The sequence below is a fragment of the Scomber scombrus genome, chromosome 1 (assembly GCF_963691925.1).
Source record: "Scomber scombrus chromosome 1, fScoSco1.1, whole genome shotgun sequence".
NCBI lineage: Eukaryota > Metazoa > Chordata > Actinopteri > Scombriformes > Scombridae > Scomber > Scomber scombrus.
In genome coordinates, this window is record NC_084970.1 from 27,872,141 (window position 1) to 27,899,063 (window position 26,923).

General features: G+C 40.4%; 1 protein-coding gene across 1 annotated transcript in view; it reads right to left on the bottom strand.

Moving 5' to 3' along the window:
- fbn1 (fibrillin 1) overlaps window positions 1-14,117 on the bottom strand; it is a 62,450-nt gene extending 48,333 nt beyond the window's left edge. The window contains exons 1-8 of the mRNA XM_062424738.1: window positions 13,831-14,117; window positions 13,320-13,606; window positions 11,414-11,496; window positions 9,661-9,759; window positions 8,672-8,767; window positions 7,803-7,898; window positions 1,250-1,447; window positions 157-282 (exon numbers count right to left, since the gene is read on the bottom strand). Of these exons, the coding sequence (XP_062280722.1) occupies window positions 157-282; window positions 1,250-1,447; window positions 7,803-7,898; window positions 8,672-8,767; window positions 9,661-9,759; window positions 11,414-11,496; window positions 13,320-13,510 (889 nt within the window). The 5' untranslated portion in view covers window positions 13,511-13,606; window positions 13,831-14,117. The remainder of the gene's footprint in view (window positions 1-156; window positions 283-1,249; window positions 1,448-7,802; window positions 7,899-8,671; window positions 8,768-9,660; window positions 9,760-11,413; window positions 11,497-13,319; window positions 13,607-13,830) is intronic.
- Window positions 14,118-26,923: the final 12,806 nt, after the last annotated feature.

Genomic DNA, 26,923 nt, shown 5'->3' on the forward strand with positions numbered 1-26,923 from the left:
AAAACCACGACCCGACGGATGTGGCTCCTAACTCTACTTTCACGTTGTTAATTAAGCTTTTAACTTGAATATTTTTGTTTACTCTGTCATTCAAACTAACACTGAAAGTCAGACACTTCACAGTTTTACTATGACTGCTCCAGACTGGATTCTTACCTTCACATTTCTGTGAGATCTCATTGAACTTGTGCCCAGCGGGGCATTTACATTCAAAGGATCCCACTGTGTTGATACAGTTTCCTCCTGCACAGATGCCAGGGATGGCCTGGCACTCATCCACATCTGTACATACAGAGCATATGGTTAATACTGACCCCCTCACACACAAACACACACTCTTTTCATCTGAAAAACAAAAAAACGACACAGATATGCTAAAGTAAACTCAGCATATGGACAAGAAGGCAACACACAGACTAACATTACCACACAAATCTGCACCCGCCTGGATGTGTATAGATTGACATTGGGTCTGTTTTAACAGTCTGGCTCTGACTTTCCTGCGATCAACAGTGACAAGGGAAAAGAGAGGGAGAGAGAGGAATGTCTCCTGCAGGAGGAACAGTAATTGAAGCCAAGTCAACCAAGGAAGAGATAGAAAGAGGGAGGAAAATACAGAAAGGTCTAAAGTCAAACAGATGGATATGGTTGTGAGAACATAGTGACTAACCTATATGACAAAGTAATTTTGTGATTTATATTTACAATTGAATTTAGCCTATTCAACAAATTTGACAGATTAAAATGTAGTTCTCATGCTGAAAACCTCCAGGAGGCTGTGACCTGATGCAGCCTCAGAGTACTCTATGTTCCTCTGGGTCCTGGCTCAGGTCCGCATCCCCTGCAGTGGTTCTGATGTTGTTGGGTCTGTAGCAGGCAGGCAGAGGGCCGTCTTACCAGAAATGAGCTCTCCCACGTGGCACCGCCACTGACCCGTGTTACTGACTCTGACAGTCCCGCCACAGCGGGTGTCTGCGGGCATTCCATACACATGTGGGAGGCACTGCCACCCACCCCAATTTAACCCAATTAGAACTAATCCTCTGGAGAGGGGATGTTGGGTAGAGATGAGGGGATGACAGAGGGAGAGGGGTGAAGGCAGACAAGGAAGGAGAAGGAGTTAAAACAGGCAGAGAGGAGAGAAGCGGCACTTTACTTGAATAAGGCGAGGGGATGGAGAATGACAGATAGAAAAAGAAAAGAGACAAAAACAGAAAAAGAGACACAGACACGAAGGAACAGACTTTACCTTGGCACGCCCCGGTGCGGTGGTTTGGTATGAACCCTCTCCGGCAGGGGTGAGGCTGGGCTGGGCACATCTCACAAGGGTGACCCCACGCCCGTCCCACTGTGGCACAGCACAAAGTCTTTGTGCACACAATGCCTGTGAGCTGGCCTTGACACATCTGGTTATTCACAGAGGCAAAGCACGGCCCAGTGCGGTAGTCTGCAGGGGCAAAGCAGGAATGAGTTTATGGGCAAACTTAACTTTGTCTCTTTATTTCCAAACTTACACAGTTAAAAAAGCCAGGTTAGAGCCTGAGAGAACACTTTAACAGAAATTTGGAAAACACTTGTTGATATAAGTGTTTTATGTTTAAAAACTTGTAAAATTGTATATTTCTGAAACATCTTGACCAAAACTGGGATAAATAAAGCTAAAACCAAGGTTCAAAAACCTACATCCTGCACTTGAGTCTGTAAGTGAATAACTGCCTGGCATACACAAACAGAAACACAAATGGAATGTAATTTTGCATGACGTCTACAACTCACTTACATTATATGTGATGAAAGTGCTGCACAGCGGACAGTAACACACTCCATAAAGAATGCATTGTCTGTTCCTGGCATTTTAATCGGTCTGGCTCTCAGGTGCATTGTATGAGCATGTGTGTGTGTGTGTGTGTGTGTGTGTGTGTGTGTGTGTGTGTGTGTGTGTGTGTGTGTGTGTGTGCGTGTGTGTGTGTGTGTGTGTGTGTGTGTGTGTAATACAGGAAAGCAGAGATAGGGAAGTGGTCTGGAAAACCTTTTAAAGTTGTGTGGGCGGCTGTGGAGAGTAATAGACACTAGCAAGAGTAAGCAAGAGCACTCAGACAATGAAAAATCAGTCTGGTGCACATATTATATGATCATCGGTTCTTTAATTATCCATACTATGTTTTTAAGGTGAAATGCAAACTTTTTTAAGATGTAGAGTGCTGCTCTTTATTATTTTTCTCATGATACACAATCTAGGGAATAGGTCATCATCCCTAAGGCTGGCTGAGGCTGACTGACAGGGTGTGTCTATGGAGCACAGTAGGTGATTTCCACACTAGCTGCAGCAATCTAGCATTAAAACTAAATTGCTTATGATAAATATGAGCTCAAGAGTGTGAAGAAAGTCCCTCTGTCGAGATTCTTCATCTCTCCTCCCCTTCAAACTCATTTAAACGTCATTCCCCTGATCCCACTGCTTGCATGCATCTATCCCCTCACTTCATCCTTTCTCCAAACACCACTCCTTAGTTGCAAACTCCCTACGGATTTCACAAAATCATACAGTCTTATCAGGTGAAGGATTGGAAGATGGTGAAACAGAGATAGGGACAGAGAGAAAGAGAGAGGGAAAAACTCATCCCTCCCAAAAGAATCTGGACTCGATCCAAAGGCAAAAATCATTTCCACATTTCACGGCAGACAACAGACAGCGAGAGGAAAGAGGCAGACCAGTTCCAACAGCGCAGTCGTTTAAAACAAACGAGACATTGTGCGTTTCCCGTGTGGACCGGGGCCCAGCCCAGACCCGTCACGTGCACCACAGCCTCCATGGTCTCTCTGCCTCTGGCACCAGTACTGTGTAAAACAGAACTGGGTCATCTCTCCTCTTTCTCACTCCCTCCTGCTCAGTCTCTACTGGATAACGAATGCTTTCGACTCTTAAGTCTACTCCCTCCTTACAAACGGAGGCAGAAAGTAACTTTAGTATATTAAGTCAGGTACTGTACTCAAGTACAGTTTTGAGGGATTGTACTGTACTTTAGTATTCACATTTTGTGCAACTAAATATTTTACTCCAAAGTTCAGAGGGAAATTTTGTATTTTTTTTAATCTATTACTTACAAAGATACTACTTTGAAGATTACATACCTGTAACATAATATGTAAAACTAATATAATATATAGAACATAAAACATATATATAAGAACATATAGAATATATAACCAGCTGGACCAGATACAACACAGATGACCAATAATACTTTCATGTCCTATCTGGCAGCTAGACATGAAGCTACAGCCAGCAGCTTACCTTAAGAGGAGGAAACAGCTAAGACCGGCTCTGTCCAATAGTAACAAAGTCTGCTTACTACCACCTGTAAAACTCACTAATTAACAGGTTATATATTGTTTGTTTAATCTGTACAAAAACAATACTTTGTAGTTCCACATGAGGTTATATGTTATTTTTACACTTTTTAGCATAGAGACTGGAAACAGGGGAAAACAGCTAGCCTGGCTCTGTCCAAATGTAATAAAGTCTGCTTACAAGCACTTCTAAAACTCACTAATTAAAGCATTGAATCCAGTTTTATCCAAACAAAAAACAAAATGTAATAGTTTATAGTTTTACATGGGATTATGAGCCATTTTTATACTTTTCACAAGTAATGGTTTGATTGGTGAGCTTTACAGGTAGCCTACTAGTATGCAAACATGTTATCTTCAGACAGAGCCAGGCTAGCTGTTTCCCCCGTTTCCAGTCTTTATGCTAAGCTAAGCTAATACAACCTCCTGGCTCTAGATTCATAAATAACAGATATGATAGTGATGATGATTAACATATTTCTCAAAACGTCCAACTTTTCCTTCAAAGATCAATGCTTCAGTAATTTATTAAACTCTAAATAGGGTCATTCTGCACTTTTCTCTTGTGATACTTAAATATATTCTATATCTTGTAAGTTTTCTCTACTTTTACTTTAATTTTTTAATGCATTGTTATTACCTTTAATTGAGTATTTTTACATTTTACATTGCAGAATTTAAACTTTTTAATTCTTCCACTACTACTTTCAACAATGACGAACTTAAAGACCACAAACTCAGCCAGTTATTTACTGTACCAACTTGCAGCCTTCATTACAGTGTGCGCCTTACCTAAAATAACAAAAGAATACACCATATATAAAAAGCAATAACAGGAGTTATGGAAAGTTTTTACACTGCATCAAAATAAACGAAGAAACAGACCTTGTAAAGAACTCAAGTTTCTCCTTTCATCAGATTCAGGTTTATGTGTTATTACTGTCAGGCTGCCACACATAATCCATCTGATATAATACCTGCTTATTACAACTGTTAGTGGAGGCGAGCAAGTGCTAAAAACCCAAAGATCTGAGCATGAAATAAAGAAAAATACAAGTGCAGCACTAACAGTCAGCTGAGGTAAACAGGGAGAGGCTGACAGCTGTAGGGTGAAAGTGGTGTCATTTCATCCGTCATCTTACTGTCTCTCTATGAACTGCGTACAGCTGGGGGATCCACCCATGTCCTGTACATCTGGGAGCAATCGCACATGTTCACACAGACACACAGACACACACACACACACACACACACACACACACACACACACAGAATCTGAGCCAATGTCCCAACCCCTCATCCGCAGTCTAGCCAGAGATGATCTCAAAACAGACCAAAACTTACAAAAATGTTGCTCTTGCTTTTGCTTTACTGCTCTACTTTTGGAAACACGTTTGCATATCATCACAGCTGTCTCAGTAAACATGCATCTTAATGTGGGAGCAGATAGTTTGTTTTGAGTCTCATTAGCAAGCGATTTCATGTCTGCAGAGGTCCAGTTACTTTGGAACACAATAGAAAATGTTGGCTTCCTCAAGGACCGGTTAGTTTATGAACAACAACAGCCTCAGTGTGAACAGGAGGGAAGCCCGCCGGGAAGTGGGTCAAAAGAGTTTCCTGGATTAACTCCAAAATGTTTGTACACACACAAAAAAATCTGTCCACCGTTTCTATATCCACCCTTCCTCAGTCTTCCCCTTTTTAGACTGCGCTCACAGCATCTTTACATGCCTTAACATATGCATGATTTTGTGTGCATTCTTCTATGTATATGCACGTTTGTGTGATTTGTGTGTGTGTGTGTGTGTGTGTGTGTGTGTGTGTGTGTGTGTGTGTGTGTGTGTGTGTGTGTGTGTGTGTGTGTGTGTGTGTGTGTGTGTGTTCCTGTGTGTTATGGGGTCTCATATCTGGGTGGGGTCTTCCCTGTTGGCCTGTCAGCTGATTTCTCCATCCTCTCTGGACTAACAACTAGAGCACACACACAAACACACACAGACAAACACACACTTGGTTATCTATCTACTGAGGTTTGTATTGGGCTAAAACAGAGCCTGATAGTGGATAATCAGAGAGGCTTTAAGAGACTAGAGAGCTGACTGACCAATTTCCCTGTCCTGCTCTGGCTGCTGACTTACTGACTCACATGTTGCCACGTCTCAGGCCAGTCTTTCACCACCAGCCCAAATGAATTCAATGGCGTCACACCGAAAGCTCGACTTTATTTGCTTCGTAGCTAAACGAGTCTGCAGCAGGAGCAAATAGCCCTGCGTGCAATCATCAGCAGTGTGGCTGGATCTCACCAATCCCACATGCCAGCCTAAATCACATTTGTAAGCAACAAAGAATACGTTGATGTACCAGGCTGCATTTTCATTGCTGTCAGCTGTGCCTGTTGGTGGGTCCACTAGTCAGCAGATCACCAGTGACTTGGGAAGCATACAGCTGAAAGTCACACAGCTCTGCAGCAGTTGTAGATGTGTTCCTTTATAGGACTTACAGCACCAGGATCTTTTCACATCTAAGAAAACCTCCTGAATGCAGCCATTTCTCCCCCGGTCAGATCACGTGTTTGTAGAAAACCTTGTGTTCTTGCTAATGTGATAAGATCATGCCATAATAAAGCACGGTTGTAAATTGCATTAAAAACTGTGTGTGTGTGTGTGTGTGTGTGTGTGTGTGTGTGTGTGTGTGTGTGTGTGTGTGTGTGTGTGTGTGTGTGTGTGTGTCGGTGTGTGTGTGTCGGTGTGTGTGTGTGTGTGCATGTGCTTGTGTTTGTGTGAGCGCACAATGGCTTTCCCTTGGGTGGTGGTGGTGGAGGTGATGGATATGGGCCAAGGAAATTCCAGTGAAAGTAACTTAACCCTAAACACCACCATATACATCGGCCTACTCTCTCTACCCCTCTTTGTATAACATAATGCGAGATAAATTTATTGGCCTGGAAATGTAAATTATTTCATTATCGAGCAACCTGTTGATTTTTTGCTTAAGCAATGAATCGTTTAGTCAATAAAGTTCACAGAGTCTAACATGTCATATTCAAATAGCTTGTTTTGTTTAACCAACAGTCCAAAACCCAAGATATTCAATTAGGAATGATACAAAACAGAAAAAAACAGCATATCCTCTCCTTTGAGAAGCTGGATCCAGAAGGTTAATAAATGACTTGAATGACTAATCAATTTTTCAATTTTAAGCACTATATTATAATTAGATCCAGCACAGGCTGGTTCAGGCATAGCCAAATCTTGGATGTCATGGAGACATGAACACTCACGGATACCTTGACTACATTTTTAGTATACTGTGTTGCTGTGTTGTGCTCTCCAAGCAGCTGTTTCCAGACAACAAACAGCCTGTTTCACTCATAGAAAGAGACCCTTACTATTGAGCAAACAAAAAACTACCATTCATAAACCAGCAGACAGTGAGTGTGGCCAGTCTGCATACTTGTCACATTAGATAATAAATCAAAGTTTTAAAACAAGTTGTGGTCCAATATATTTGCTAGTGTACCATGTCTTCATCTGACATCATCACACAAGACACAATGGCAAGAATCTTCTGAGTTTCCTTGTACTTCCCTACCATCACTGAAAAATATGAGTCTATCTATCACATACTGTGTGCTCAGAAGGCTCCCTCATTTGAATTCCTCAACAATCTCACAAACTCTTTGGCCAAGCTTCCACAGGAAGGACTGGAAACCAAAGTCACAACATCTAGAAGTGTGCTCCAGCAGATAAGGCCTGGCACTAACCCATCAAGCAACCAGATACTGCCTTATTAGTTGCAGTGTTGAAGAAAACAGTAAAGTAAACCAAAGGACAAATTCTGAGCCAGACCTATCTGACAGGCCTCTGAAGCCTGGTCTCGTTAAAAGGGACAGTGCTAATTAGGGGCTCTGTTGCCAATCCAAATATTAGCTTCACAAGGTCACCACTTTGACCACTACAGGTCATCACTACCACAGACCCCCAGCATATACACACACATGCCTGCATACATGCACGTTTCAGTCAAAAACACAGTGCAGTCTGCACTCGGTTTGCGTGTGCTTGTATACTTTGGAGCCTTTGCTCACATGTGCCAGAGAGCAACCACAGGAGGTTGGGAGGTCTTCAGTTAACAAACAGTGCACATTTAGAAAGACATTACATTCCCCAGAGCCTCGTTTCAGAGCAGATGTGGAAAATAATGGTAATTTCTGAGCTCAGGCTTTCATGCAAATGTTCCACAACAAACCACATTCCTGGAGCTGGTGGCATGACTAAGCAGGAATTGTCTTTAGTCACAAAAAACAACCGCCATTCAACAACGAGTCACATTTTCACGAAAGCAGCACCGTGGCTTTGAAAACCACTTCAGCAGTAGTGAATTTAGAGCACAGAGACAGTGTGATGTAAGATGAGTGAGAGAAATGCTGAGTGCTGCAGCGTGGAGCTTATTACCTCTCTCACACTGAGCCCCGGTGAAGCCGTAGGTACACACACATCTGTTGGGAGCCACACACCTTCCTCCGTTAAGACAGCCATTTTCACATACCGCTGGAAAAGAAAAGAGAGAAAAAACAAACAATGACACAATACTAAAATGAGGACACGGCTGAGCAAAGAATTAAAGGGACATTTTTCACTTTATACACCTTAGGTCTGATTTTTTTAGTCTGGGACATCATTGCCATCAGTTATGTTAACATTGTAGTCACCAAATTAATTGCTCAGATCTGGAAGCACAGCGATATAGAAGAGGCATATACAAATTCATTGTTTAACATAAAGTGAGGTTATATATAAAAAAGAAGTCAGATGAGGCAAGAATGGAGCAAAATCACATCAGATAGTTTTTGCTAATTATCTAAACCTAAATGAAGTCCTTTAGAGGTATAACCGAAGGTGAGCTCACTTGAAATGTCGTTGTAATCCCTCATTACTCAGAAAAACACATAACTACTGTAATTCTTTGTAAATATTTTATAACAGAACAGACTGAACGATGTTTTTAGACAACAGAGGTGTCACTAAAAAGCTGAAAAAACGACATTAGTGCATATCATGAGCACACCCCCCCCTTTTTGGTACAATTGCAAATAAATCGATTTCAACTCTATACACTATGTTTCCACATCTCAGCAGTGAATTGTTGTCTAAGTATTGATGGCCAATAATACCAAAATAAGGCCTACATTTTAATAAACAAGGATTATCCTTTGAGGATGGATTAACTAGAGAAAAGACAGGAAGAAATTTAAGTTTATAGTATAGCTTTGTCTTAAATAAATCTACAAGTGGTCTTGTGGTGTTTGCAGGGTGATCCTTACGTTGACCACAGTGGTTTCCCACGTAGCCTTTCTGACACAAGCAGTTGTCCTCAGCACATGTTCCCCCATTCATACAACGAATATTACAGTGCTGGACTGTGGGCAGAACAATACAAACACACACATATACAGACAAACACAGACAGCAGTACAGGAGTTAAATTCAGACACCAAACATACACTACAAATACTATTAACAACATGAACAAAATGCAGTCTGAACCAAGTTTCTTGAAAGTCATATTGAAATATTATTTCCTAGAAATTTATGGTGTACAAACAGATGAGCACATTGGGTAGAAGCAATGTGAGCTGCAAGAGAGCAACATGGAGGAAATGTTGATTGTGGACCTCTTCCAAAGCACATACACGCACACCCATTCGGCTCACACACCCACACAACAGCCCACGAGATTGACCACTATTTTCAAGAATGTGATTGCAACATACTTTATATAATTTGTTGCAACCTTAGAGCAGTTTCACGGGATGTTTTCAGGAGATTTTTTGGCTTTGTATCTCATATTTTTGTACTATGCTAGTTAGCATTCATTACTCACGATGAGGAGAAGATTAACAGAAATGTTGTTGCATTTGTCTGAACAAAAAAACTGACAATTTCTTTGGCTTTGGTCCTAAAGGAAACGATGTGACAAGATAACATACTTTTTTGTCATCTCTCATCTATCATTGCTTGTCTTTACTGTTACTGTTTGGTCAATGTTTTCTTAAGATTACAGCTCCTTTATTAGAAAAATGCAGAGACAGGGGTGTGGTCTTTGCCATCCTTTCCAAGAAACACAAAGTTTTGACATACAGTCCTATTTAAATAAAACATACAATTAACATGTTTATCTATTGGCTGAGTACCAGTTACCCACCCATCTATGAACACTATATACAGTAATAAAACCCATGAAGATGATGATACTGAGTTTCAAAGGAGTTCACTGTGTCATGTTGGGAAAGGGGAGGTGCTGTTAAACGACCTGACTTGGATCCACAGGACGAGGAGATCTGGCCGTTGGGGCAGGTGCACATGTTGGGTCTGGAGCAGAAACCATCTCCACATGAACTCCGGCAGATCGCTGCAAAGAGGAACATGAAACTCCTTCAAACAACATAAAAACGTCCCCTATAAGGTGCAAGATTAAATAACTCCCCCATGCTCACTTGGAGCCAGGATTTGTCTTGATTGTGCGTGAGAGAAAATTCATGTTATGTATCTGCTGTGTGTCAGCCTGTCTGTGGCAGGTTTTGAATATCAGGTTAGAATTTCATATGGTGCAATTTAGGCCGTGATCTAAACCTCATACTGAACTCTCATCTATAATATTTCAAAATCTCAAACAGACCACAGTCCAAATATGGTCAAATCTTGCTTTTAAGCCTCATCATGGTTAAGTTATAGAGGCCCATTGGCAACAGCACCAAGCTATTTTCTTCTCTGAGTTGCCATAAATGTGTACCAGTGTGTGTTTAGTTGGTACTGGCTGTTTTCGCTCAGTTGCTCCCTTTCCCACAGACTGTTGTTGGCATGGGCCCCTGCCCCCAGCTCCCATCAGGTAGAGTCCAGCCACTGACCCCTACTCCCTGAACCCCACTGCTAAACAATGTCATTAGAGCTGCGACAGGCATCTTGCCAGCCGACCAGCTAGACTGCAATCATACAACTCTACGGCCTCTCAGACCTTCCTGTCTACTGAGGAGGAGAGAGCGAGACAAGGGGTACAGGAGAAAGAGAGCAGAAACTAGAAAAATAAACTGCTGCCAGAATGCCAGTATAAATGAACCAGAATTAAAGACCAATTTCCACTTAGTTTAAACCATGTTTTCTGTTCATCAACAAACAAATATTAGCCACACTAAACCAAAACTAAATTACAGTGGAAAAGAGTGACATAGTGAGTGAGAAAACACATTTGAACAATACAATGGAAATATTTGGTTTGTGCTTGATTAAGAAGATTTTTCTCTAATTAATGAACACAGTTATCCTAGTCCAATGCAAACTGAGTTCCAGTAATTGAGTAAACTGACAAAATTCAAGTGTCAAACGTGAATTTACATGTGCCCAATCAAGAAAATATCGTTTTGTGCCATCTAGTGAGCATCTACGTTTTAAGAGTTTACATTAGATAATGTTTGCATGTCATATTCATTGTGTATTTATAGGTTCTGAAGTTTTTGAATTTATTTTCTAAAGTCATCTTGCCAACTGTAGTAAGATGTTTATCTTTATTGATACAATAAAACATAATCCCCTAATAACTGAAACTGTAATGCGGCTTTGAGCAAGTGACCCATAAGTGGGAGCTTAAACATAAGTCAGTTGTACCTGGTTGGACTGCATGCAACAAGAGTTCATTGTCTAAGAAGTACAGTAAGAGTCCCTTGTTGATTTGAACTGTAGATAAAACAAACTCAAGTACCCAAAATAGAGTTAATAAGGTTGCATATTCACAATAACAGTACATTTAATTTTTATTATTAATTCAATAACTGAAGATATTTTCTAATATTCAATGTGTATATTCTATTGTTCTTTAAGAAAATTGCAGGTAACACACAATCACTTTGCATCCCAGTAGTGTAACTAAAGTAGTCTGTAACTTGGATGGCTGCAATAAAAACACAGCAGGGTGCCACAAGGGAACCTGAAAACCACTGCTCGTGATGATAAAAAACATAAAGTGCCACCTGACTTGAATAATTGAGTGAAATAATTGAGGTGATACTCACGAACAATACACTGGTTCCCTCCAGTCAGAGTCTTCCAGCCTGGGCAGCAGTAGGCGTTGTTCCTTGAGCCGCACACATTGGGTCTGCGGAGACACACCATTAGAAAATCAACCATCCATGTGCCATATATTTCAAAGCACTCTTGAGTAAAGTCAAGTCAATTTTATTCACATAGTTCAGCATATACGACTATCCTTAGACTCTTGTTTCCTCTCTACTTGTGGGAGCTCAGTGATTGCTGATCCACATACTGTTGGAGCAATTCTCCTGTTTCTTCATCCTCTCTGCAGACGACCAGAGGCAGCAGGAATAGCAATTTTCGAACATGCGGTTTGGTCCGGTTAAAGAATGAAAATTCCGTCATCACATACTCACCTCCATGTGAGTCAAAACTCCAGTAAAGTTTGTAGGATGAGTAAACAAACAACTAACAGTCTCTCCATCTCAGCTCTCTTTCAAACACAAACACATCCAAACAAGCATAAAATACCCATAACATTTCTAGACACATCTTGTGTATCAACATTCAGCTGTTTAGTAGGAAAATAATTCAGTGTGGACCCATATGTTTACTGTATTGACTCATTTACTACAGATATACAGCATTTGTCACCGATCTGCTCTTGCCAAGATTGTTTCTTGTGGAGAATTGTCGGGAATGTTTAGCCATGCAGCACTTTATAGAAACTTTTTTTTGTTGAGATTTTACAATAATGAAGCAAATACGACAGAGCATGTAACAGTTTGATTCCTCAACACCTGTATAATGTTGCGCAAGGTGATCTGATGCACCTGTAAAAATATTTCTTCTGATATGGAGGTGTCTGCCTGAGCCATCCTGCCACCTACAGGTCTATGTCAGGTCTACATATGTGAAAATGTAATCTACTGGACCTATATTGACCCAGGTGTCAGTGTCTAAACTGCACTGTAACTCCAAACAGATCCATGAGGTGAATAATGAAGCCTGGACGTCTGAAACATTCTTATAGTGGTAAGTCAGCGTGACACAGTATGCAGCCTGTATGCACTTCCTGCCTCTGAACCCAGATGTTCTGATAAATTAACTTAAAGCATGTCAAATAAAAATGCCTGTGGAGAATGCTCATTGAGCTGTCTACTGTGTGACCTTCGTCAGCTGTTTTCTGTCATCACTGGACAGACTTTCTATTCTTTTTCTTTTCTTTACTTTCTTGCTTACTTTTCTTCTGTATCTCTCTTTTTCTCTCCGATCCACACACACACACACACACACACACACACACACACACACACACACACACACACACACACACACACACACACACACACACACGCACAACCTCTCCAGCAGTGACCCACTGTGTACAGCTGCAGATGTGATTTATCCACAACTGGGGTGTGGTGTTTTTGGCCAGAAAGAGGATTAGGCTGTTAGTCTCTCTCTCTCTCTCTCTCTCTCTCTCTCTCTCTCTCTCTCTCTCTCTCTCTCTCTCTCTCTCTCTCTCTCCCTCTCTCTCTCTCTCTCTCTCTCTCTCTCTCTCTCTCTCTCTCTCTCTCTCTGCCACAGCCACACACGACCAATGGCCTCCTTTGTTTGGATGTAATTTATTATTGCAGGCAGCAGGAATGTGATATTCTTGCCAGTATTTAATTACTAAACTTTGCTCCAAACTTCCAATCACAGACAATGTCACTCATGGGTCTCAGTCTGCCTTATTAAAGTGTTTTTTCTGACCTTCAATGATCATCAAGGACCAGAAAGTTACACGTGAGATGAAGAGACACCTGCTCAGAGCCAAATAATGAATTCCACACAGCAAGATGCTCATTTAAAATGAAAGGCAGAAAATAATTGGATACTGTAAGAAGAAAAGAAATTGTTCCCAAATTGGTCTAATCGTAGAGGGATTATTAGTCACATTACCCTCTGAGGACGTCCGTCCCTCCTCTCCTCTTGGCCCTGCTGGCTCTGGAGTCGGTCTGCTTGGTCACCAGCTCGCTGTCCCCGGTGTCCACCACCTCTGCAGCGTCTCCAAGCTCGACGCAGAGCGACAGCAAGGCCACCAGAGCCACGGCCAACTGCAGCAGCCGTCCTTCACACTTACTATCCGGCATATCCACTCTCAAGTGTACAACTCCAGTGCTCGGTAGAATAAAAGTCTCCTTAACTAGTTTCCCAGCCCCGTCGACCTCTGCAGTCTGGAGTCAAAGCTGCAAAACAGAAAAAAAAAAAAAAAAAAAACATGGAAAAGACGCAGAGGAAAGTTCAGGAGATGCTGCGCACAAAAGAAAAACAACTCTGCTGCACTCTGAGAAGCAGCTGGTCTGACATGACTTCAACCATTATTAAATTGGAAAATCATTCAGCTCAGAGTCGCAAAGGCATGCATTGTAAAAATGATAATGTGCCAGATTGCGCACGAGAGTGTCGTTACCTTGTCTCCTGAGCAGGAGATTCGCCTCAGACCCGACAGAGGACTACTTCACTTTTACTTGCAGGTATTGCTGAATAAACGTTTAAAAGAAAACTGCGGAGGAGAAGAAAAGTCACTCAAACCTTTCGATAAACTGCTATAAATAGATGCGCATCGTAACTTTTGTAGTCTGCCAGTGCGCATCCAGTTGTGTGTTGATTTTGAACAGATTAGAGGTTAGAGGAGCTGATGCATTCCAGAGGATGAGAATGGTAAAACTCACTGTGTCTCTCCCTCACAGCAGAGCTCTTTCCTCATCCCTGCTCTGCTCAACTTTCCTCAAAACTTTTTTTCCCCTTGCTCTCGCGATACAAAATCTTCAGTGCAAAAATGCACAAGTTAAGCTCTGGACCTTTGGCTTGGACATTTTACTGATACAGTGACAATTTATTCAGCTCAGACACGCTTGGAAGACTGAAGACAAAGCTCTCAATCTTTTTGATCAGAAATAGTCTAGCCTACTATGACATATTTAAAAAATATATTTTTATGAAACAATGCACCTGTTCACTCTTTCCTCTAAAATGTGTTTAATCAGGCACGTTTTTTAAATAAAGGATTTATAAGCTCAAGCAAATTGATTTTGTTAATGTTTTAAACAATTAACTAATGTACATCAGTGGCTGATCATTTATAGATCAGTTAAAGGGCTTTAATCAGAACAACTGTGAAGTTAACAAACTGTGAAAAATCTGTGGCTGGTATTTATTTTTTGCATTTGGCAACAGTTATAAATATTGGTAACCTTTAATATGCCCTCGTGGGTTTTTCTTACTTTCAAATAACATATCAGTTCTTCCGGATTAGTAAGACATCAATAAAGAGGATTTACAATGACCCATTAAGTTGTGAATGTGAATAAAAGTCCAATAAAATTAGTTTTGGTCCACAGCCCTTGTGGCTCTTTTCCAGAATATTCCAGGTATTCTTCCTGATGAACTACAAAGCTAACAGGACAAAGCAAGGACTTTGCATCCTGCTGGAGGAAGATAAACAACAGAAAAGGGATTAGTTTTGCCCCCCCCCCCCCCCCCACAACCTGCTAACCTAAAAGTTAATCTTAGCAATGCCTTATAACATATCTATAAATGATGCCTTATTGAAGAAAGTGGTATTATTTAAATGTACTAGTTAACCTCACTCAAATACATATATGTTTTATTTATAGCCAGAGTATGATGACAGTTAATGTTCTTTGTGCATGATTGTACCAATAAGAGTGTGATTTATCACCACTCAGGAATTCTCAAATATTTTTTTAGTCAAAATAGAAACACACCTTAGTTCAGAAAATTCAGTTTTTTTCCTCCCAGTGAATACTGTATGGAAACTTTTTTGATGCTCTTCACTCAGTATTGAATTATATCCTGTTAATATTGACACTGCTTGTTTTGAGGAATTTTGTCCAGTGCAGTGATAGTTTTCACACACACACTGCTTCATGTCTGCAACCACACCCAGCAAATATAGTCAGCCCGGCTCCTCTCTCAAGTATGCTATCACTCTAAAACCAACCAACCAACCTCTTGACACCGTATATTCCACTACATTTGTTTACACTATCACTTTGACTTTTTTCTCTTCATTTCCATCCACTAGATACTTTTCTCCTCTACTTATCTCCCCCCTGTACTTATTCATAGATTATATGTTGATTTTGATTTAGTTTTGATGGAGACAATAGTTACATGAAATATGATCACTTCTGAATGTTTCCAGTGCTACGTTGAGATAAAACACTGAATTTCCCTTTTTGTTGTTGTTCCACTCCATCTCGTCTCGTGCAACTTAAGCCTATTTTCTTTAACTTCTTCCGTACAGAAAATGGTCGTGATCTGTCTAAGCTGATCCAGCAGACGTCTCATTTTATGTAGTATTTCATGTGGTCTACAGGATAGTATATATCATTAACTCAACTTCCACAACTCTTCTTTTCCATCCCCTGACACTCAGGTTGAGGCACGCATCTCTACTAGCCTTGCTGACATCTCCAGTTGGATGTCTGCCCACCACCTCAAACTTAGTCTCAACAATACTGCACTGCTTTTTTCCTCTGGAAAGTCCTGCCCTCTGCAAGGCCTCTCCATCACCGCTGACAAGACCACGTTTACTCCTGAACAGACTGCCAAGAGTCTTTGTCTGCTTCAAGACAACCAACTGTCAGGCAGCACCCAGAGTGCAACTGAAAGTGCAATCCCGCAGGTTTGCTCTCTTTGACCCCCAATCACTCCAACTTTTTTTGATCATCCTTACAGAGTTTCTTTATTTTTTCTTTAGTTATGTCCTGTTTGGGCTTCAGCTATTCCCTCTCAGAAAGCCTCCCAAACAGAGCCGCCAACCCACCAAAATATTAGAGGTCGCCCCATCTTCAGTTTCAAAGGTTTCTCTGTTCACTTTGTAAACTCCCCTTCCCTGGCTGTTTGTGGCCTATTGTCTGTACTTTGTAATGTTGATGCTTTCTTATAAGGATTTAAAGACATTTTCCTCCATCCCCCCAGGTCATGGCCCTACTAAGTCTAAACTCTGCTGGCTACATTGCATTTTTTTATCAGCAGGGGTGGTTTACTTTCTTTTTTGTATATGAATGGCCTAACTTCTGCATGATCTTTTATATGCTGATGACACAGTAATTTATTAATCTGATCCAAATGTTGGGGCAAGAGGGTGGCGGTTCACCATCAGCTCTGAGTTGGCAAATTGCTCAGTCTTTTGTGGTTTTGGTCAATCAGAATGTGATGGAAACATGTTTTATTGAGATTGATTTCATGGTCCAGAGGCTTGAGACTTTTACTTTCCATTTTTTCCCCGTAATGTTTAGTTTGGCCGTCCGATAAAACTGGACTAAATTTTGTAAAGTATAGTTAATTAAAGTACAGTACATTACCACATTTATTTTAATGCCCTTTGGTGATTGTATGTTCAACATATAGTCAGTTCTACAGGGTCTCCAGGACAGATTTTTGGCAGAAGTGCTTGAAGATAGAAATCTTTACAAATAGGGTTATATGGGGGTTCACTGAGTGATGGTGACTTGTCTATTCGCTTACAACCTGGTTTTGTCTACCGTGTCCGATCGCTTACTGTTGTAGAAAATGACAATTATCTTGACCATCATCTGTGTTGACTACATAAGATTATGTTACCAAGAAGCTCAATCAAAAGAATATATGTGTCAAACAAGGTTCATTCGAGATTCATGTCAAACCCTCTCTGGATTTATCAATGTATTGCATTATTTTAAAACAATCTAATCTAATTATATACTTTGTAACCTTTTACCAAGACAAGACAGGAAAATTGGAAAAGCACTTGACCTTGTACCAGCTTTTAGGTTTTTCAGATTTCATCGACTTAATAAAAGACATGTTATGGGGTAATTAATAATAATTTCAGTTACGGTAATCTCTTCTTCTTTACTTGGTCTTGCTCCCCTTTGCTGCTCACTCGGAGTGCTCTGTATAAAATCCATTCCCTCTTTTTTACTCTATTAAATTATTATTATCTTGTCAATGAAATATTATTTGGGAGCCTTGGACCCATATCCCTGGGCTCCACAATAATGGAAGTAATATAATAATGAAAGTTCTGGTAAGTACATTTGATGCCATGTGAATGTGAATGAGAATTGAAACATATACTGGACTCACTTCAAGATAAGTACATCAATTACTGTAAATGGTATGCATGAGTATCGAAGGATGTTGGCAGAGGAGAAAGAGGTCCAGAGGAAAGGATAAAAGGTCTTCGTGAGTCAAGGACTGAGGAGGTTTTGGGGAGAGGCAAAGAGCAAAGTGGCCACTGGTGATTGGTGTGGATTGTTTTGACAGGGAGACAGCCTCTTCCTGGCTGTCTTGGCACCTCAACTCTCTCTCTCTCTGAGGGCAGAGCCGAGATCAGTCTCAGCAACATAACTGTGACCTGGGTATGAGGAGCTGAAAATGAAGGTATGATGAGGGAATATCTCAGTGCTAAAGCGCAAAGTGGTTTTGGGGGGTGTTGGCGGGACTCTGAGACAGCCCTCAGCTTTGACACAGAGACTTGAGGTCAGGCATCACGAAGCTTCTACTGTATTTTTTTTTTACTGTCAGCTGCGGAGAATATATTTACACAAATGTTTCATAATTTTGGGGGCATTTTATTCCTTTATTATAGAGTACAGTAGCTGATAGTAGAGAGATGACAGGAAATTAATGGAGGTAGAGATGAATGATATGCTAAAGTCCTCGAACTGGGACGGTTGGTTGGCTGTTGGTCACGTTTTGGGAACATATCTCTGTTTACAGTTCTTTGCTAGTTTGCTGTGCCACACATCACAATCCCTTGACACTGTACATTGTACATTTCTTTTTGTGATATGTAGCACAAGAAGCTAGCAAAGCATTGTAAAAAAAAAAGCCTTCCTACACTCGCCTAGTCATGTCTGGTGTACTATTGAACTACTCTCCTAAGACTGAAAACGTAATTGCTGTTTTTAATAGTTTTTGAACAACAGCTTTGGATACACACACGCTACTTGCAAGTAGGATCAATACATTGTCGGTTTGGCTCTGCCCTGAGGTTTGCTGACAATAAGTAAAATATAGAAAACCAGCCTTATCCTTCAAGTTGTTGGACTCACAAGAGAACGATTGTCAGACACAATGCATCACTGGCCATGATATCATTTATTTTATTTCCTCTTATTGGTCCAGCACAAAAAAACAACGTTCCTACATTTCCTAAAATGCAACCAATAGTATGTTTCAGTTAAACCCTCTCTGCCTGGTAAACGCCCATGTCTTTCAAACTCTGCCCCCAGTTTGTAATGCAGGCTTTCTGTTGTAAATGTCTAGACTACATTCCCATGTTGTAATCACTCAGGTAATGTCACTTAAGTAATTTCCTTAGATTTCACAAAGCTCCTCTACGGCTTCTGAACTGAGTATTACTGCCTATGATTATGTGTAGAATTGGTGCAGTACCCTTTAAAGTGTCAGTTATAATATAATAAGAATTTGATACATAACACTCTGACATTTAAGTGTGCATAGGACATATTGCAAAACAATACAGAGAAACCACTACTAAAGACTCTCTCTCATTCACACACCCCACACACACACACACAAACACACACACACGCACACACACACCCCACATTGTAAGCGAGAGCAGTGATGTCAGAGCTTGCATTACAGGATGTATCAAATGTATCTTTTAGTCATCAACAAGATGCAGTGTGGGAGAAAATTGATGCCAAGCAGTACAGGGTTGCCCTCTGCTCTTCATCAACAAAGAGGGGGTGGCATTTACAGTAAGATCCCACCTCCCCAGCCCACCCTCCATCCCATACACCCATGCACCCACCCACCCCTACGTCTCACCCCATCCTTTTCTCATTTAATCTCCCTACTGTTAGTAACTGAGCGTGGGTTTCATTTTAGGGAATGTTTACTCCTCTGGTCTAAAATGGCTGATCTAAAAAGCCTGAAATATCAAGACTGAACCAGAGGTTAGCTAAACATTTTTTTTATTTCAGTACCGAAACAATATCACTCACACTAGTTATTGTCATTTAATAGCAACACAACAAATCCCATACTCATCGTTTCTCTATTGACAGATTGTCTTCTGTTTACGTCACAAATATTCCTCCAACAATTCACTTTATCCTTGCCTGTGTGTTTCATATATCCCAAGGCAGTTTTTTAATAGCTTAGATTGAGATTGTCTCTTACTGTGCTGCGAGCAGTAACTGTAGCGAGACTTTCTCACACTGTGTGTTGTCTTTGGCTCCAGCAGCCACGGTTCATTTCCTTTTGTCTTCTGCAGCAGAACTGCTGCCAATATTCATGTGAAATATTTCAAGAAAATGAGCTGCAGCAGAAATGAGTCTCCCTCCATCTCTCTCTCTCTCTCCCTCTCACATACACACACAAACACTCTCTCTACATGTATGTGTATAGTGGGGTTGCTTGTGATTCGTTGGGGGAGTTTTGGGGTTGCTTTTTTGTCACAGGGATAACGTCATGATGGAATTCTATCAGCTGCTTGGGCTTGGTCGTCTATTATCACATATGGTCTCCTTCACTAACACACACTGCACACACTGTGTACAGTACACTGCTGCAGCACAAAATCAAACATCAACCACAAAATTCAGAGGAATCCCTTTTCGCCTCCAAATGGATCATTTTCTTTGTGTGTACCTAGGTTCTGTGTGAACTCATTTCCCTTGAAATTTGTTTCCACAGAAGAACAGAGCAGAATTTTTTGGATCGTAAAAAAACTGTAATTGGTGACCTTCCACATCTCTTTCATGGTGAGGATGCTACTTTTAAGCAACAATGATGCATAAGAGGGGGGAGCGGAGAGGAGGACCACAGGGATGACCATGTGAGTCATCTCTCCAACTGTCCTGGAAGAAGTTTAATAACTGGTTTACTCAGGCTGGATGTTTTTCGGCCACACGCTGACTCTGGCGTCACTCTTGATTGAGAAAACAGGACATTGCATCAGAACACCCCCCATGGATGGAGAAAAGTACTGAGAAAGCCCCTTGCATCCCAGATCCTCACTCTAATCCCCATTATAAGCTCCTATTCATGGGAGCAATAAACACTCTTGAATCTGGAAATATAAACACACAGGAGTGTATACACATGAAGTTTGGGTGTGAGGGGAGTTTCATTTGAATGTGTATGCCCCCAATATACAAAACAGGGTTTGCAGTGGATATGGCTTTGTTAGATGCTCACTATGTTCACTATCAACAATTTCCACTGGCATTGGAAACTTGTAGGAGAAGACACAAGCAGCCAAAGCTGACCGGTCACAGTTCTCCTGGTGCCCATCAGCTAAAGTTTAGCCTGTAGCATTTGGAGACTGTTCCATAACCTCATACAGCTATAACCTTGGCTTTAGAAGTGCTGGTAGGCAGATTTTTTGAAGTCCCTCTTCATTCAAAAACAAGTTTTCGTCTTGATCGTATACAGTTTAACGCTTGAGCCTCACTGTGCAGAATAATGTATGTCCAGAGTTTGACACAAGAAAGCTGTTTTCATATTGATCTGCTGGAAGGGTAAAGTTTCTCTGTGCTCATTGGAAATCAGCCTATGAGCATGATTAGTTAGGAAGCCAATCCTGGTCCAGTATGCAACTTACACAAGTGTGATGTGGAAACTTGAAGCCTTCGGTGTACAAACACTGAGGACTTTACAGTGAAGTAGGAGACGTTGTGTGTCCAGCAGTTCAACTTTTGAAATTAACATTACTTACATATTCATAGAGTCTGGCACTTTTAATGAGGGAGGAGTAAATCTAATTTTAAGGATCTTGACAAGATAATTCAATTTTTTTGTGTGGAAATACCATATCAGAATACCATATTAAATCAAGTCTTGAGGGGATCCTTAAAAGTCTTGGACAGAGACACAGTAGATATTTAAGCCTTTTTTCAGTCTTAATGCTAACCCTAACCATCTCATTGCAGCAGCTTTATATTTAACAGACAGATTTGGTTTGGTTTTGGTTTTAGTATCATAAAACAACCTATATAACACACTTTTCCAAATATTCACCAAGAAAACCAACTAACAAAACACAGATTCAAAACATAAACATAAAACACATGCAGAAAATCAAAACAAACTAAGAACTATTAATGGCACAGAAAACAGAGTGTTTTTCATAAAACTGAAACATGATACAGGATAAAAACAACCAAAGTTAAAAATAATATTTCCATCGTGGTATGGGATCAATTTTTCTATCACACTCTCTGCAAGAAAGCAAATAAACATATTTCCCAGAATGCCAAACTATTCTTTTAATGAGGCCTACTGATGAAACCATACATTCATGAATCAGAAAGTTTGAAGCTGTACTTGGTGATATTGAATTGCATTACATTATACAGTGTTCATGTTATTTTGTCCACCTGCTGTATCTGCATACATACAGCTTTATTCAGGGTCTGTCCCCCGTGGGGCACAGTAGATAGTATTTTTGGACTCAGCCATCCATCCAGCCTGGTCTAGCCGCCCACTTATCTCCCCTCCACATGTGATTTATGCAGAGTCAGTGTCCCCCTACACAAATCTGACCATCTTAGGGATGGAAAACATTCCCTGTTGAGTTTTCCCGCCAAGGGTTCGCTGCCACCATCTGTAAGAGACACTCAGCATAGATGTAGAGATCCATAAACACACTCCATGCAAATAGACACATAGAGAAATATACTAACGTACACACACTACTCCTGTATTAATGTGATTCTTGAAAACACAAATGTACATCTATGTTTATAAAGCAGAAGATGAAGTGATGAGGACGTAAAAATGGTTTGTCTACAAAGATACAGTAGATAAGATGCAAAGTGTTGGAAAAGAGAATGCAGAGGTTAACCTCAGTGTTTTGTTGAACTTGGATTTACTCCCTTTTGGTTTGAGGTCCCACAGATCCCAATGCTATTTGTGTGAAAATGATTATAATAATAGGAAAATCAACAAAATAAAACATTTCCTTCAAATGTTTTTGTTTTCTTCTTCTAACCGATATGTAGAAAAGTATTAAAAGTTGTGACACTTCCCATTTCCACAAACTAGGCTTGTACATTTGATGAAGAATGACATAAATGAGAATAAAGCATAGCTATTCCGCCAAATAAGAAAATATTCAACTATTCATACATCAAATGGGATGCACTTCAACACATGTAGAGTACTTTCATTTATGAAAAAATATTTCAGAGACAAAAAAAGTGCAGGATTTGTCGTCCACCACCGCAACTTTTTACTAATTTTTGGGGTCAATTACAGTGGATACTTACTCCCTGTTTGGCCACAAAACTCATATAACAGAAATCAAAATAGATTTATTTGGGCTGTGGGAGTAAAAAGTACTCCAATCACAGATACAGAGCGCATGAAAATCCACTGTATTAAAGTATGTTTTACAGCTGAGGTCTATGAAACCCCATACAGACCTAAAGTGGAATTTTCTGAAACATTTCATCAGTACAAAATCATTTTTATGAGCAGTTCTTGTAAAATTAGGGAAAGCCATGAAGTTTTAAACTAATAAAACTATGTTATGTGTATGTCTTGAGCTGTTAAAGAGGATCTGGGTTCTGCAGGACCTCAAAACACAAAGTCCAGCATGACAAAGATTCACTGAATCATCCCTCCTGGTGTTTGCTAGAATCCAAGTTTTGATCTCAGCCTCTGCTTGAAATCCAAGGGAGAAGTGTGAACTTCTGGCCAAAGCATGAGGGAACGGCAGAGGAATGGAGAGCGAAGAAAGACCAACGCTGGAGGAAAAGTCGCCTTTTGAAGTTGGCCAACAGAAAAGTTTTGATTCAAGTCTCCCACATCTGTCTGCTGCCTCGTGCAAGAATCCTGGAATCCCCCCGCCCCCTCATCATCACTGTGTCACACACACGCACATGCACACACATACGCACGCACACAAAGGCAGAGTCAATTCAAATCCACTGGCAAAGAGCATGAAAACAAACATTTTCAAGGAAGTTCTTAAGCCAAGTGGCAGATAAGCATGGCTGCTAACTGAACATGAACATTCACAGACACACAGACACACAGACACACACACACACACACACGCACATACACATGCACATAAAGTCATACACTTGGAGCAGAAACTAATAGCATGAACTGACACTGACCTAGTTTCCAATGGCTCAATGATAAAGAGAGAGTGGAAAGATGATGATTTGGAAGAAGTAAAGGAACTCCAGGGCATGTTGTGCTTGTGGACAGAGTGCATTGTGCATGCAAGTGTGTGTATGTGTGTGTGTGTGTTTCCGCTCAGAGATGCCTGCCAACAGCCAACAGTCCACACACCCATCGGAGCTTCAGAAACAAGCCGTCATGCTAAGCCGGGGTACAGGGGCTGAGGCCTGAGACCAGAGGGAGGTAAAAGCTCAAGTAGAGCACTGCTGAGGAGTGAGGCGATCACTGTGGGGGTTACACACACACTCATCTATTCTGCACTGACTCAGGCCAACAGCAACTTACTGTATACTCATTTAGACTCTTGGCGTGCTCCTCTCCGCAGCATGCCCTCACTGGTTCCTGATTTGTGGAAACAGGAAACAGAACCAGGCACAAAAAGCAGTTCGTCTCTTTGTTTGTGTGCATTTGTTTGCAAACCTCAAATGACTCTGTCTCCTCTTCTGCGCTGCCTTGGGAGGAACATACGTGCAGATTTTGGCATGCTAGCAACTCCTGCAACATAGCCCAGTCAGTGGCCAAGTCTTGTTTTGTTTCCTCTCAGATTTGAACTCTGTATGACTCTGATAACATTGAAACGAGAAACAATTTCATGCTCTCGTACCCTGGGTGCTTTTTATGACTTTAATTGTTCCATTAAGGCACTTCAGGGTCTGGGAATGCTTTGTCATAAGTGTAAATGTATGTGTGTCTGTGCGTGTGCTTAAAGTTAATACCCTCGGGCTCATCAGCACTCAAGTTTATTCTATAAAGAATTCAAAGAGATCAGGCTTTTTAATGCTCTGGATCTGAACCAAAGCCACAGAACCTGAAGATTATACTGAATGTTTATCATTTCCTGTTTCAGAGGCTGTCATGTCACTGGCTGGGTTCAAGGAATGCACACGCATGCACTAACAACTGTACACACAACACATGGTTGCATACATTAAGGTAAAATGTCTCCTGTGGTTTCAGCTGTAGAGTTTTAATTTCCCAGAGCCTCTAATAATTAACCTGCTGATCAACTGCTGTTTGCCTAAAACTTCTCTTGGCATATTTTGTAAAGGCGGAACAGGCCGATCATGTGCAATAATGTCTGCATTTATTGCTGGTAATGATTAATTTGATTAAGGATGTTTGTACAACTAAACACTGGTGATTTTGTGAAAACTATTGGAAATCGGTTATTGAGTATTTTTGGGTTTTACATGATTGAAAAAATTGTAAAAACACAGATGTAATAAATATTGTAAAATGAATTATACATTATATAATTTTACAAGTTTAAATGGTTACAGATGCTGTATATAATGTACAATACTGTGTTAACTTGTGCAGTGGTTTTCTCTGGTAACAGCTACCCTATACATCATTTGATTTAATATATGTGTTGTAACATTTGTAGACATTTGCTATACCCTCTTAACAAATCAAGTTCGAAGTATAGCTGGAAGGTAAAATGAGAGGAAAATGGAGATCATAGCTATTGTCATTTCTATTGTTTTGCTTCTGGCTGCACCACAAATTGCCCCTCGGGGACAATAAAGATATCTTGAACTTGCACTAGTGTCAGTTCAGCTTCCCCAGTAGACCTATTTAATACAGATAATTAAACAACCGTTTGATACCCTACACAGAGTATATTGACAGCTAAAGTGAATATGAAGAGTGGTTTCTTTGAGTTGATCTGAATTTATGACTAATTTATTTCATAGAGGTGCCAAAATTCATTCCAAACCAAAGAAATGATGTTGCACTGGCTTTTAATGCTGCAGATAACATCTGGAAAGAATGTTGGATTGGCTATGGTCAAACATCAAATGTTAATAGATATCTTATTCAAATTGTCAAAACGTGTTTTAATGGTACAACATAAATGAATTGCCTTGTGAAAGTAGTCACTTACTAATCACTTTTTCAAGATAATCGCTCCAATGATCGTCCCACCTTGTGTTTCGAAAATAACCCCCCCAAAACTGCTTTTACAGTTACACCCACAGGTTGCCAGCTGCTGCTTTGACATTAATGAGGGGTCAGAGGTCAAATAGTGACCTCACAGGTTTGACAACATGTGATCATCAGCAGACCTCACAAGCCTGAGAGAATGGCATCATACACTTCTTGGTTAGTTTTCTTTTTGGGAGGGGGGGATGGGCGAGGTCTATGACTCAGAGAAAATCCAGAGGGACGGAGTGAAGCTGGGCAGTAACTTCACTTTGCCTGAAAAATCACTTAATTTCACATTTATGATAGCTTTCATGTTAACTGATGAATACATGTGTGGTTCTTAGTTTGTCAGAGTTTTGACACTTTCAAGCTCTGTTTACTGACTGAATAAGATAAGGTGCAGATAGCATTACCATATCTAACTTTGAAGTGTAAAGGAGCAGAGATAACATTTACTGTTTTTAGTGACACACCAGAGAAGCCCTCTTTGACACCCCAAAAGTTGGGGACTGTGGGAAGTTAAAAAAATCTTTCAGTTATCTGAACAGAAAGGTTTTCAGTGCTGTTTTTCTTTAGATATCCTATCGCTGTTTATCTTTTTTGTATCTGTCCTCAGCAGAGCTGCTTCTCTCCCCATCAGCTGCCAGCGGTTCCCTGAGCCCAGTCTAATAAGCTGAAGGTGATTAATGTGGGCGAGACCCTCCAAAAGCTTCTCTCAGAGGACACTGAGGGCCACAGCCCCAAAAACAGTCAACTGCATATTTTCAGAACATCGTCATTTTTTACTTCACCAAAATGTGCAAGTGACAGACTGGTGAAAACTGAGGGAAAAGTGCTGCAGCAGTTATTATAGGCTGTTTACTATGAGTCATTGTCACTGCTACTTCACAAACACCTGTTTCAATAACACAGAAATAACCAATGAAATACAGGACATCATTTAAATTATTATTAACATGAAATATGTAAGATTATGGAGAAACGCAAAAAACCACATAAACAAATGGAGAATGATTATTTCCTGGTATTTGACTGGTCAAGAAATAGTATATTAGTACTTGTTGAAGGTAGAAGAGCTTGGTAGAAGACTGTTAGCACCATCTTGTGGCGTAAAGAATCCCAACTGTTGAAAAAATGTATTTCTATATTTTCACAGTGATTTTTCCAGGTTTAGACACAAATGAATTAACTGCAGTCCTATTGAGATTTTTATGAAAGAAAAAAGACACAAAACTAAAATAACACTTCGATGCAGAAAGAATTGAACATTTAAAAAGTTAGAGCACTATGTTATATATTTTACCTAAATTACCAAAAATTTAAATAATAATCTTAAAGCAATTATGGTGATGTTAAGTGATGCTTTTTTGACCTGTTGGTATATACTTTAG